Source organism: Trichechus manatus, unplaced genomic scaffold (genome assembly GCF_000243295.1).
Source record: "Trichechus manatus latirostris isolate Lorelei unplaced genomic scaffold, TriManLat1.0 scaffold00006, whole genome shotgun sequence".
Classification (NCBI taxonomy): domain Eukaryota; kingdom Metazoa; phylum Chordata; class Mammalia; order Sirenia; family Trichechidae; genus Trichechus; species Trichechus manatus.
This window is the reverse complement of record NW_004443942.1, coordinates 1,503,649-1,518,132: the sequence shown is the minus strand read 5'-3', so window position 1 is coordinate 1,518,132 and position 14,484 is coordinate 1,503,649. Positions and strand designations below refer to the sequence as shown.

Genomic DNA, 14,484 nt, shown 5'->3' with positions numbered 1-14,484 from the left:
AACAGGCAGAAGTGGCATCTATAAAGCAGAAAATATTCTTTTTCTAAGAGCACTACAAGCCAGAAGTTCTTTTGTAACTCATGTGACAACAAAACATGACCTTATCAGGCTATGATCGTCATTTTTCTCATTTGGGGTCAACATTCACACTTTATACAGGTATAATAACGTGTTTGACTACTGGAGCTGCTACAGATTTCAGTGGGAGTATTACATAACATGTATTATGTGAACCTTATTACCTCTCTAAAATCTGAACAACTACGAATCACATTTTGCTCCAAGAATTATGGATGAGGAACTGCTCACCTAACTGAGCCATTCTTACAGAATCCTCAGCGTTTTAATTCCTGAACAATAATACTGCTAAAAGGTCTACTGATTTCTTTTTAAAAATTAATCAAATTTATAGGTTAGAACAATAGAAAAGCAACTCCCGCCTCCATTATCAAGGAGTCAATAAGGCAGACAGACTAGCTCTGTAAAACACAGACTAGTGCTTATCAAAGTCATTATTCTAAAAGGCACAGTTTACCTTTTTCAGAATAGATGATTATCTAAACTTCAAATTCATTTTCCCTACCAGATCCCATGTTTATCTGTTGGTAGCCCTGTGGCACAAATGGTTAACTACTCAGCTGCTAACCTAAAGGTTGATGGTTCGAACCCACCCCGCAGCTCTGCAGGAGAAAAGACCTGGCAATCTGCTTCTCCACTTCCATAAAGATTATAGCCAGGAAAACCCTATGGGGCAGTTTGTCACATGGAGTCAGTTGCTGAGTCAAAATCGACTCAACGGCACCCAACAACATCCTTCTTCTTTAAGGGAGAAAATGTATTTAAGAATTGAATATCTCAGCACATTTTTAAAACAGTAGTCTTTCCTAAAAAGCTACATTCTTTTTTCCTACTACTTAAAATGAGAGCCAAAGTAAATTACCATGAATAAAAAAGACCAAGAGAAACGTTCACACTAACAATTACTGTTAAGACTATTAACACAATTAACTGACAGGTTATTTTAAATATTATGTAAACTTGCTGAGAAATTACATCCAACAACCATCTTAAAAGGTTACTTGTACCTTTGAGTCCATAAAACAATAGCAATTCATGGAAGGAAGCATTTGAACTCTCCAATCTGATTAAACAAACTATAATTACAGACAAAATTCCCTTTCAACAATAAAGGTGAGAACTGTATTATGCAGCTCTCTCCAATTATCCAACCCAGGTGACCACCCTACTAGAAGGGTTTGAATACCCATTAGGCATCCTTCTCTCCTACCTTTCCCACTACACTGAATAGTGGATTGGGAGTTGGGTTGCACTGTTAGAGAATGTGCTTTCTTATTAATGCAGTCATCTCTAATGATATAAAATACTGAAACTTTGATTAATTGAATATAAAACAAATCCTACCAATTTTTAATCTAATCTAATGGGTATGACAGTAATTTATGGTACCAAACAAATTACTACCTGATAACTAAGACCTGTAAGTTCCTGAAAGCATGAAAACGTGACAGTGACAAACACCTACTACCACAAGGCCAAACTGGTGACCATGCTCAAAGAAAATCCTTAAATACTAGTCCATTGCTTTTCTGTTCAAAAAAAATTCTAAAAGATCACATCCAAATTCCCCATCACGGCATTCAAAACCCTCTGTAAGATGGTCCCAATTTACCAATGCAAAATTATCCCCAACTTCTCAACAGAAATTATCCATGCCATTTAATGGTCTCCTTACTACTAACTAAAGACTATCCATATCCACCTCTGTAACTTCCTTTGTTCACACTACTCCATATGGTATGACATGCCTTCCTCTTCAAAGCCTTCTATGCTCCTTCAACTGACAAGCACTTCCTGATCTATGCTCCTGAAGGCCACCACCAGTTATAATTTCTCCATGAATTTTCTTAGAACTGCGTCAGTCCACACAGATCCCTTGTGAACACCTTGTGCTCCACGACTGAACACTGGCTGAAAATGAACTATAATTCCAATACTGTAGCAGCCTCCTATATCGCCCATTTATAAAAAGCCCTGTCACACTCTCTCCTGCTAAGATTACATGCCAGAAGAGACTTGAACTTCCTGAACAACAATGACAGCTTATCGTTATTCTCTCTAATTTGAGTCACTCACTTACCAGAACTATAACAACTGGCACTCTGACAGAGGTTGAAGCAACAGCTGGAACATTCCTTAGCAGGAAGATGGGTAGCTGGTGGGAACACAAGAAAACACCAGTACCAATGCTGTAAATGGTATAGTTCTCTCCTGCTCAGAACAAAAGCAGCAGTTCATCAGCTACTTTGAGGTGGAATTCAAAAACAGTATTGGAGGCTAACTACCAGCCCCAGAATTAGAAGGTTCACAATGGCATCTGTATAAGCTGTTAGGACTGGAAATAAAGTCACCATCATGGTGTAAAACGCTTCCTCATGCCTTCCTAAAATTTTCCATATCAAAACTTTCAAGTGCCTACTGATTTCACTATTTTCACCACACACTTAAGAGACAATCCCTTCAACATATGGCTTACCATTCTTAGTGCTATACCTCAACTTCCAAGATGACAATTTTTTCTGATCCCTAAACCCAGACCTAAAAATGATCCCTTGGCTTAAAATCAATTATTTAGATGAACTATACTTGGCTCAAATGTGTAAACACTATGAACAGGTGAGTGTGAGTCCCTCAAAATACACTGATTTTAGAAGATATAAAATTCCAACATACTCTTCTTAAAGAATGAGAAGTAGGTTCTTGAAACTTATCAATAACTCAAATTAAGAAAAAAATTCACAGAAAGAAAGGCAGAATAAAGAGCACTAATGCTCAATGTACTTTGATCACCTTCACATTTTAAAAAAAGCTTATCTGAAGGCCGTGAATAGCACATATTGAAGCCGCCAATTTTGGAGATAACTGTTTTTAAACAGGTAAAGAAATAATGATTAAGAAAAAAAGAGCAAGAAGAATTTCTCAGTCAATCAACTGAAGAGGAGATTGCAGAATTAGAAAAAGAATGCTTCTTCAAAAAGAAAATACTAAATTGAAATCAACATATAATTCACTAATTTTAAAGTATACAGCAAATATAATTTTATATGTTAAAACAAATTGGTGAAATTTTCCTACTTGTCAAACTCTATAGGAATGGAGAGAGACACTTACTCATAATTTTTGACAAGCTGATAAAGGCAGAGAAGAATTCCTAGCCAACAAGCACTATTATCAGACTGAAGATAAAAACCAATTTTGTCCACAATAGCAGTCCAACGGCCTGGATAATCATGTTTGATGATGTGATGAATGCATGTAGTAAGTTGTACCCTGAAAGTAAAAATAAAACAATTAGGAGGAAATGCTAGCTAGATAAAATTTTGCTAACTGACATGCAGAAGATGGCAGCTTATGCTGAACTTAATTTAAAATAACCATCTGATATTTGAATCTATACAAACTTCAGATGGCTCTAAAATCAGTCACTCAGCAAAAACTGTTCCTGATAAAAAAAAAAGAGTAACCAAACAAATCTTTGTTACAAATTCAAGTGTTCCCACTTTTCATCCCTATCATTAACTGGCAAGTCTCATTTAAGAACATCAACTTAACTATTATTTAAAATTCTTCAAAGTCATATAAAAATAGGAGCTTTTAAACATCAAAATGCAACACAGTAAGTTAAAAAAATATACATACCTGATGAGCTCAGGAGAGTGGATAATGGCTTCTACAATATTTTCTCGAATACAATGTCGATCTTCTTCTGGAATAGTGTAAGGGGATATATCCCCTGGTGCTGTTTCCCGATCAGGCCAATACTGTGTTATCATATTTTTCAAATATATAACACCTAAAATATAGATCAATTTGACAAAAATATGTTACTCTGATGCACTGTGAATATCCCTTATAAGTGTCCACACCTCAACTATTTCTTTCAGACCAACCATTATCCTTTTATAAACAAAACACCACATTCTATTATTTTAAAAGCTGATCACAAAATACCAATTTAACACTCTCAACTACAGCAATCACCCACAAAGTTATTATTAAACACACAGCCTGCAAACACATTACAAACTGTTATGTGACCTTTTATGTCACATATATTCGTAACACTTTTTTATCCTGTTTCTATAGGAAAGCTATTTAATTTTAAGCTTCTAAAGACAAAATCATTTACACATACCAATATAGTTTCTACAATTAAAATAATAACATAAAGGTTGTTATTTTTCTTTAAAATAGGGGGGGGGGGAAACCAGGGCTTCGAATCAGTTCATTCCGGTACGAATTCCTGCAAAAAACCCTCAGTATATAAAGGCTTAGTCTATGAATCAAAATATTTCAATCATAAACCATTTCAAATTCATGCTATTTTATGGGAGAATTTGCTCTTTTCAAAAAAAATGATATTATTATTTTCTATGTCAACAATCGTACTGCTACATTTGGACATTGCTCCTGGTAGCATTGTGGTTAAGAGCTTGGCTGCTAACCGAACGGTCGGCAATTTGAACCCACCAGCCACTCTACAGGAGAAAGACGTGGCAGTCTGCTTCCGTAAAGGTTACAACCTTGGAAACCCTAGGGGCTCTACAGGGTCACTATGAGCCTGAATCGACTCTGCAGCAACGGGTTTAGTTTTTGGTTTATTTAACAAAGTAGGAGCCAGTGGGTGGCACCAATGGTTAAGTGTTGGACTACTAACTGAAAGGATGGTGGTTCAAACCTACCCAAAGGAACATCGAAAGACAGGCCTGGCCATTTACTTCTGAAAGTTCATAGCCTTGAAAACCCTATGGAGTGCAGTTCTCTACACACATGGGGTTGCCGTGAGTCAGAATCAAATAGATGGCAACCAACAACTTTAACAGAGTTAACTCAAACTAATAATGTGGCAAAATCTAAATTGCTAACAATGCTTTTTACCCAATCTTCCCCAAAAGAGAAGGAGAAAAAAATTAAACAAAAAAGCTCAGTCACAAATATATGGGAAAACAAACTTATTTAAAATTAACTTCTAAATTCTGTACAACACTGGCTCTTCTCCTCTGATTAGTAATTACTTCTTTAACTCAAGTGCCACTCCTACTTAACCAAAGATAACTGATACAACTGGGATTTATACTTTGCTTTATCCTGGGAATTAAAATAACATCCCATCTTGTATTATTTCAAAAAAGATTAAGACTACACTTTAAAACACCGGTTCAACAAAAGTTTTGAGATGAATTATATGTACAGGAAAAGAGCATTCACTCAATATGTGGGACTGACATATTCCAGATTAACACTATTTCCAGAGTTTTGATTCTACAGATCTAAAACAGAACGAAGATCAAAATCAACACCTGATACAACCCCTGTGTCTTCTTGATGCAGACTCCGAGTATTTCTTTCCATCATAATGGATAAAGGAATGGGATATATGTACTTATTTGTACAATTCGAGTCGGTATTTTAAGTTTTCTTTTCTCCTGGTCCAACAAAACATATAAACAACCGGGAATTGTACTGCAAAGATTTCACGATTCACGATATAATCCATCCAGAATGCTTGAATGTAACTACAAAGATGAAACTGTCATATGCCATGCGCTACAGAGTACCATTCAATTATTGTTGTTGTTAGTTGCAGTAAGTCAGCTCCAACTCATAGCAACCCCACGTAAAACAGAACAAAACATTGCCTGGTCCTATGCCACCTTCACAATTATTGGTATGCTTGAGTCTAATGATGCAGCCGTTGTGTATTTTAAGTCCGTTCTAACCCAGGGGGCTCATCTTCCAGCACTATACAGGAAAATATTCTGTTGTGATCCACAGGGTCTTGACTGGCTATTTTTTTTAAATTTTTTATTTTTGTATTTTAAATGAAGTTTACATTTCAAGTTAGTCTCCCATACAAAAATTTATACGTACATTGTTATGTGACCCTACTCTCTCTCCCCTTCCTGTGACACCACCCTCCTCCTTGTCCATTCCCCATGTCCATTCAACAGCTCCTAACCCTCTCTGCCTTCCCATCTCACCTCTGGACAGAAGCTGCCCGTTTAGTCTCTTGTATCTACTTGAGCTAAGAGGCACACTCCTCATGAGTATCACTTTATGTCCCACTGTCCAGTCCAATCCCTGTCTGAATGGCCTTGGAAACTGTTTTAGTTCTGGGCTGATGGAGAATCTGGGGGCCATGCTTCCCGGGGTTCCTCCAGTCTCAGTCAGACTATTAAGTCCGGTCTTCTTAAGAGAATCTGAGCTCTGCACCCCACCTTTCTCCTGCTCCATCAGGGACTCTCTGTTGTGTTCCCTATCAGGATGGTCATTGGTGGTAGCCAGGCACCATCTAGTTCTTCTGGTCTCAGGCTGATGAAGTCTCTGGTTTATGTGGCCCTTTCTGTCTCTTGGACTAATACTTTTCCTTGTATCTTTGGTGTTCTTCATTCTCCTTTACTCCAGGTGGTCGGGACCAATTGATGCATCTTGGATGGCCGCGTGCAAGCTTTTAAGACCCCAGACGCCACTCACCAAAGTAGGATGCAGAACATTTTCTTGATAAGGTTTGTTATGCCAGTTGATGTAGATGTCCCCTGAAAGCATAGTCTCCAGATCCTTACCCCTGCTACTCTGTCCCTCAAAGTGTTTGACTGTATTCAGGAAACTTCTTAGCTTTGGTTTAGTCCAGTCGTGCTGACTTCTCCTGTAGTGTGTGCTGTCCTTCCCTTAACCTAAGATAATACTTGTCTACTATCTAGTTAGTGAATAACCCTCACCCTCACCCAGTGCTGTTTGATGTAAGGAGCGGGGGGCACCTCTTATTCTTGGGGCCCCTACTGCAGGTGGCTAGGTGGCGTTGGTGGAGCCACCAGTCTTCAGGTCCCTGATGTGGGTAGGTGAAGACCCTGCTTAATGAGCAGAGCAATGTCAAATGTCAAGAAGCTGCCACTTCACAGCTGAAACAGCTGAAGTTAGACTTCAGGTATATACCCTGTTATATTGCAGTAATGAGGGCCTACGCTGTTGAAAAGGGCCCACACAAATCTCTGCAGGGGGAAAGGCACTCAAAGTCCGTGGGTCACTTATGCCTGTGCCTAGGCAAAGGACCTGTGCCTACCCTGGGTTCCTGGTTTACGGGAGCCAGCAGTTTATTTTTTCCCATTTATTAATTTGTTCACTCTCCAATGCAGGGAGAATGGCTCAGGGCATGTGACGGATCCTACCTCCGGCCCAGGGGACTCAGCAATTACTGAAGCCGGTTGGGGACCCATTCCGGAGCGGGGAGGTAAATGGGAGAGACATTTTTCCCTAAGGGGGGGTGTTTTTGAGCTGCACAGTAGGCCGTACACAAGTACTTATCTTTAGCCAATCTAGGGCTGCTTCTCACTGGTTTTGCATGGCCAAGTAGACTCTCTGCAGCTAGGTCTGTCCCGGTGAGGAATACACCTCCCGAGCACCGCTGCTTGCCTGCCTCACCACTCACCCATGAGCTGATCAGGCCTGAAGGCTCAGGCTCGCACCGGGTCAGGTCTGGCAACTCCTCGCTGCTTCTAAACCATCTCTCCCTCCCCCTGCCACTCAGTCCAGTTCCCCAACTTTGCCTTTGATGTTCAGGGCTTCTAGACTGTCATATATAATTGATTCACTTGTTTTTTCAGGTCTTTGTTGTAAGAGGGTCCACCGGAAGCATCTGACTACTCCATCATCCTGGCCCCGCCTCCCACTGGCTAATTTTTGAAAGTAGATCGCCAGGCCCTTCTTGCTAGTCTGTCTTAGTCTGGAAGTTTTGCTGAAACCTGTCCACAGTGGGTGACCCTTCTAGTATTTGAAAATACCACTGGCAGAGCTTCCAACATCAAAGCAACACACAAGTCACCACAGTATGACAAAACTGACAGACAGGTGGTGGATTCAATTATTACAAGTATACAAATTTATAATTAATGATTGTATTTTTATAAATTTGACGAATTCCATAGTTTGGATGCTTCTGGTGTTTATACATACTGATAAACAATATTCTAGTATAACTTAATTTTTCTAACACACATAATCAAATTTCTAGAATATGTTAAGATCCCTTCTAAACACCTAAAGCTTTCAACTTCTTAGTAAAAATCTGGGATTTAAAGGCAAAGATTCTTATCTAAAAGATAGCCAAATGGAAAGATGTCAACGTCACTAGTAAGAGAAATGACAGTTAAAATAATTGAAGCAACCCTTTTGTATTACATTAGAAATTTTTAAAAAATAGATTTATTGCTGAACATGGTCCAGTGAAATTACTAAATTACGTAGTCATGAAAAATGTTCCATTACGGTGCTGCTAATACTGCCCTTAAAAAAAAAAGATAAACAACTTACATTCATCCATTTGTTTACTGAGTACCTACAGTGTGTCAGGCAATATTTTAGGCTCTAGGAATATAATTATGGGGAAAAGAAAAAATAACTGAGCTTAAATTATGTTTCTAACAATCGAGAAACAGTTCACTGCATGTGGTATATTTCAGAAAATTATTTAGCTATTAAAATATGAAGACTAAGACTGTAAAGAAAAGAGAAATGGTTACTATACCATATGAAGTGAGCAAAAAAAAAAAAAATTTTTTTTTTTTAAAAAGAAATGTAAAAGAAGGAACTGCCTGTAAACTCAGGGACTGCCTGTAAAAGCAAAAAAATGTAACTATAAACAAAGAGGTTTATGTCTTAGAATCACCCATCAGGGAAAGAAACTGAGAATACATATAAACATCTTTCGATAAACTCCACAATTTCTCTTTTCAGGTTCTTTTAATTTTGTTCTTTGTAGTGAATACTTGAGGGCAAACCAATTCTCAGGGAAGTAAATCGCTAAAGGTCAACTAAAGATACTTCTGTTATACAACTATGAACCTTTTAAACAATATATTTACAAACACTCAAGAAAATAAGTCAGGAAACTTGCCTGCCTGTCTCACAGGTAATTCCAGTTGTTCCGACATAGTAATCTGAAGCAGTGTTGACACAAAATTCAGAGACTTGTGTGCCTATAAACAAAGAAATACACTTTAAGTATCTGCAAAGAAACACACTTTAAAGTATCAGATCCAAGGAACTTCAATACTCTTCCACTGCTTGGCTGGCACAAAAGGCAATCCACAAGTTGTTCCCAATCCTATTTGCCATCACTTCCCTACGTAAAACTCAAACTAATTTAATAATCTAACTACTAAAACATTTTGCATTTGCCTGTATACTGCTGCACTTTGCATTCATCCCAGCTAATATTCTTAACCTACACTATGGCAGCAGGTAAAAAACAATATCCTGTTGTGATACCTATTTCCCCAATTTAGAAGTAATTTCTCCATAGAGACGTTTGGTTAACTGGCAAGAGACACTAAATCACAAAAATCAATAGCTTTGGGGAGTGGTTTCCAAGATGTTAATGTTTTACACAGGTGTGTTCAATTTGTAAAAATTAATACAGTATATACCCTTATGAAGGCGCTCTGGTGGCCCAGTGGTTAAACACTCCACAAGAGAAAGATGTGGCAGTATGCTTCCAAAAAGATTGGAACCTTGGAAACCCTATGGAGCAGTTCTACTGTCCTACAGGGTCACTATGAGTCAGAATCAACTCGATGACAACGGATTATACCCTTATGATCACTTTTCTGTATGCATGTTGTTATTTCAATAGAAAGGTTAAACATCAATAGCTTTAAACATACAATAAAAGCAGGATACAAACTATATGATCACAATTTAATAAACACATTTATAGGCGTATGCAATGCAATGTATACAGAAAAAAAAGAGAAATAATACACCCAAAATGCTAACAGTAATTATTTCTGGGGCTGTGGAATTATTAAGACCTATTATTTACACAGGTGCCCTGGTGGTGTAGTAGTTACAGCGCTTGGTGGCTAATGGAAAGGTTGCCGGTTAGAACCCACCAGTCACTCCGCAGGAGAAACATGTGGCAGTCTGCTTCCATAAAGTTTTACACCCTTGGAAACCCTACGGGGGCAGTTCTACTCTGTTCTATAAGGTCACTATGAGTTGGAATGACTCGACAGCAGTGGAGTTTTTTTTTTTGTTTTATTCTTTACACATTTTCTACTCTCTAAATTTTATACCATGTACCTAGATTGTATTCATCAACAGTACAAAAGAAGTTACACAAAGATTCCAAAATTTATATTTGCTTCTTCTAATTTTTTAAAAGATCTGAAACAGTCAAGTTAAATCTCTTCTTGTATGTTTTCCCAGATGTATTTCCCCTTCCCGATATAACCACTACTATATAACATAGTCTCCTTCCATCCCAAGTTTTAGTATTTTTCTGCACATGAATAATACTGTGGTTTTTATTTTTGTTTCCTTTTTACTGACATTTTTCCAAACATTCTAAAAACGCATTCTTACAAGCAGAAAAATTTCCCTGTGGAGACGAAAATTTCTTCCACAATAGAACCTAAAGTAATACTTTATTCACTCCAAAAATATTTATTTAGTAGTTCTTTGTTCAAGGTACTAAGAACCTGAGAACAGAGTGCTGAACAAGACAACCAGGGTCCATGATCTCACAGAAACTTAGTTTTAGTGAAAGAATACAAGATAATCAAATAGGTAATTGCACTGCATAATGGAAGAAACAGAGAGCATTACTGAAGAATCGGAAACCCTAGTGGTGTAGTGGTTAAGAGCTATGGCTGCTAACCAAAAGATCGGCAGTTCAAACCCACCAGGCGCTCCCTGGAAACCATATAGGGCAGTTCTACCCTGTCCTATAGGGTCACTATGAGTCAGAATCGACTTGAGGGCAATGAGTTGTTTTTTTGTTTTGTTTTTTTTATTGAAGAATCAAAAAGACAATCTCCTAACCCAGACTTGAGAGAATGTGTCAGGAAAAGCATCCTAGAAGAAGTAATGCCTAAACTTGAGAACTGAATAGAAAAGGGGGAGCAAGTACTCACCTCTTCCAGTACTCAAATGAGATCATCTCATTGGCATGAAGAGTTTACCACTATCTATCGCCTCCTTGAAAAATGCTTACATCTAGAGCATTCAGTATACCACTTTTCCTGGTCTCCCTCCTTCTCAGAAGGAGCCCTGGTGGTGCAGTGGTTAAGTACTCAGCTGCTAACCAAGAGGTCAGCAGTTCGAGTCTACCAGCTGCCCCACTGGAGAAAGATGTGGCAGTCTACTTTTGTAAAGATTTACAGCCCTGAAAGCCCTATGGGGCAGTTCTACTCTCCTATAGGGTCACAGAGTCGGAATCTACTGGACTGCAATGAGTTTCTCATGCTCAGGCTCCTTTATTGGTTCCTCATCCTCTGTTTACTCTATGAATGTCAGAATTTACCAGGACTCAGTCATAGGCCACCTTTTCTTTCCCACTCCCCAGCTGATCTCAATCAGTCCCATGTCTTTAAATATATTAAACGCATATTTCAAGTCCGGACCATTATTAACAGACCTGCCTATCTAACATCCCTACTTCACTATTGTACAGGCTTCTTAAACTTACACTGTTATGTTCAAAACATCTTTTCCCCTAAAACCTGTTAGTCTACTCCCCTGTATCACCTCCCCCATCACTATCTTCAGTGTTCCTATCAGAAATATGCATGTCATCTTTAATACTTCCCCCTCTTCATCCCCCAATTCATTATAGCAAGTCCTGTCAATTCTCTATCCAAAATGTTTTATTTAATACATTCACTTTCTCCATTCCCATTAATACCACCGAAGTCCAAGTCACAATCACCCCTCTTAATCAAACAATTTGTCCCACCAAGCATTCTCCACTTAGCAGCCAACAATCCTTTAAAATTATAAACCAATCTTCTTAAACAAATCTGTTACCACCTTTCTACTGAGCTTACAATAAAATCCCAACTCCTTCTCAAAGCCTATATAATCTTGCCCCTACTTATTTCTTTGGTCTCATTTTAAGATACTTTCTCACCTCCTGCTCTATACCTTACCAATCTTATTTAGGTTCTTTCAACAAGAAAGAAACATAGCACACCATTCAGAGTCTTTGCACATGCTGTGACTTTTTGCCTACAACATTCATCTCTCACATGCTCCACCATACTAAACTAGTTGACCATTTTGCATTCTTTGGGTCTCAGTTTAAACATTATAACCTTAGAGAAGCCTTTACTGTCTGATCACTAAAGCTAAAGTAGGGCTTCTTATTACTGTTATAATACTCACTCTTTTTCTTCATAAACACTTATCACACATATGTAGTTATATTATTTGTAGACTGGTTTTATGTCTCCCTCTCCCACTAGACTTTATTAAGCTCCACTGAGAGTAGAGACTAAATGTACACAGTTTCTCAACTGTTCAATTTTACTGAACAAACATTTTAAAGAACCAACAAATGAAGCCTTGGAAGCAGGTATGATCAAACAGGGGGAGGTGTAGAGTGAGAAAGGGTATTTATATTTAAGGAATAGACAGATGAGCCCACAAAGGACACTATAGCCATACTACTATGGCACTTTTCAGGTCATTTATGTTACAGTCTCCATCTTATTTCCTGGATAAGATATATCAAATTGTGAACTCCTGGAATGGACTGTTGGACCTAGATCGTCCTAGTTTTGCAAACCTAGGTTATGCTACTTCCTAGCTTGTTAACCCTTGCCCAAGTTGATTTAGCAAATATAAATCCCAATGACAAAATCAGTATTAACAAAATCTACTTCAGAGGATGGTTGCAAGGAACAAATAACATATGGAAAACATTTTAGCAAATATCACGACCTAACAAAGGTTTTAAGTTCTTTATATATCCGTATGCAGTAGAATCTCATCTTTCTCGGAGGGTATGCTATAAAGTCACTTTGGCATAAATGGAATATAACCAAATTACCCTTCAGTTCCTGAAATCACACATAAAATACAGCATATGGGGTTTTGTATATACAACATTCTCTTGAGGTCCCAACACTGCAGTTTTTCCTTCTGAGTTGGAACAGATTACTCTCTGTGATTGCAATCCTATATGAAGTTATTCGTTTATATTTAACAGTCATGTTAAAATAACAAAAACCCCAACCACTACTGCTTTTGTTGGCTGGACATATTCACAGCTACCTCTGTATGAGTTAAAAGCAAACATACGATGCCCTTCACTGTGTCTTCCCATGGCACAACAGGTACTCCATGTTACATGAACAAAGGAACTTAAATCTATCAACTTCTAACTTCTTAAGATTCAAATATGAAAAATAAAACCACAAGAGTATTTGAAGAAAAAACAAGTAAATATTTTTTAACATCTCGGGGGAGAAAGCCCTAAGCATGACACTAAAGGCTGAAAGCCATTAAATAGTGTCAGAACCAAGTAGACAAAAAATTAAAACATTTATTATACCAAAAAAAAAAAAAAACCTGTTGTCATCAAGTTGATTCCGACTCATAGCAACCCTACAGGGCAGGGTAGAGCTGCCCCTTAGGGTTTCGAAGGAGCGGTTGGTGGATTCGAACTGGACTGACCTTTTGGTTAGCAGCCAATCTCTTACTCTTAACCACCGCACTACCAAGGCTCCAAACCTGTTGCCATCGAGTCAATTCAGACTCACAGTGACCCTACAGGACAGAGCAGAACTGACCCGTAGGGTTTCCAAGGCATGGATGGTGGATTCAAACTGCTGGCTTTTTGGTTAGCAGCTGAACTCTTAACCACTGTGCCACCAGGGCTCCCAAATCAGTATAAACAAAGTTAAAAGAAAAAGGATAGAAAATATCTCCAACGTATGACAAAAAGTTAATCACACCAAAAGAAAAATGAGCAAAGAATATGTACATGCAAATTATAACAGGATTAGTATTAGTGAACAAAAGAAATCCCTGCTCTGAAATACCTGCAATACACCAAAGTTCTGGTAAGGATGTGAAGTAAATGGCATTCGCATACAGTGCTGGTTAAGTGTATAAAATGATATAACTACTTTGGAAAATTGGCAGTTTCTAACATTCACCTACCTTAGAAAACAAAACCAAACCCACTGCTGTCTAGTTAATTCCGACTCATAACGATCCCATGTTGACAGAGGAGAACTGCCCCACAGGGTTTTCTTGGCATAATCTTTACGGAAACAGATCGCCAGGCCTTTCTTCCATGGCAATTGCACCTTAGATATATATCCAAGAGAAATGAGTGCTTATGTCACATTTAATACTTGTCCATCAACAAGTGAATGGATAAACAAACTGTGATACAATGAAATACTACACAGCAATTTAAAAAATAATAAATAAAACTAGCCTATAGAATCGAACAACATAGAGCTCAAAAACATAATGAAATATAAAGAAGCCAGACTTCTTCGGTATATACCATGTGATTTTATTGACATGAAGTTCAAGGACAGGTAAATCTATACAGTAAAAGAAGTCAGAACAATGGTAACCTGCAGGGGGTGGGGTACTGACTAAGAAGACTCTCTC

General features: G+C 38.1%; 1 protein-coding gene across 2 annotated transcripts in view; it reads right to left on the bottom strand.

Moving 5' to 3' along the window:
* The window catches only part of IPO7 (importin 7), a 56,480-nt gene that overhangs the window by 29,416 nt on the left and 12,580 nt on the right, over positions 1-14,484 (bottom strand). Inside the window, exons 2-4 of one of the 2 annotated variants that reach the window (XM_004369637.2) lie at positions 8,969-9,050; positions 3,718-3,871; positions 3,190-3,348 (exon numbers count right to left, since the gene is read on the bottom strand). In XM_004369637.2, the coding sequence (XP_004369694.1) occupies positions 3,190-3,348; positions 3,718-3,871; positions 8,969-9,050 (395 nt within the window). Of the gene's footprint in view, positions 1-3,189; positions 3,349-3,717; positions 3,872-8,968; positions 9,051-14,484 lie in introns of those variants that run through there. The other variant, XM_023737137.1, reaches the window with a different exon arrangement.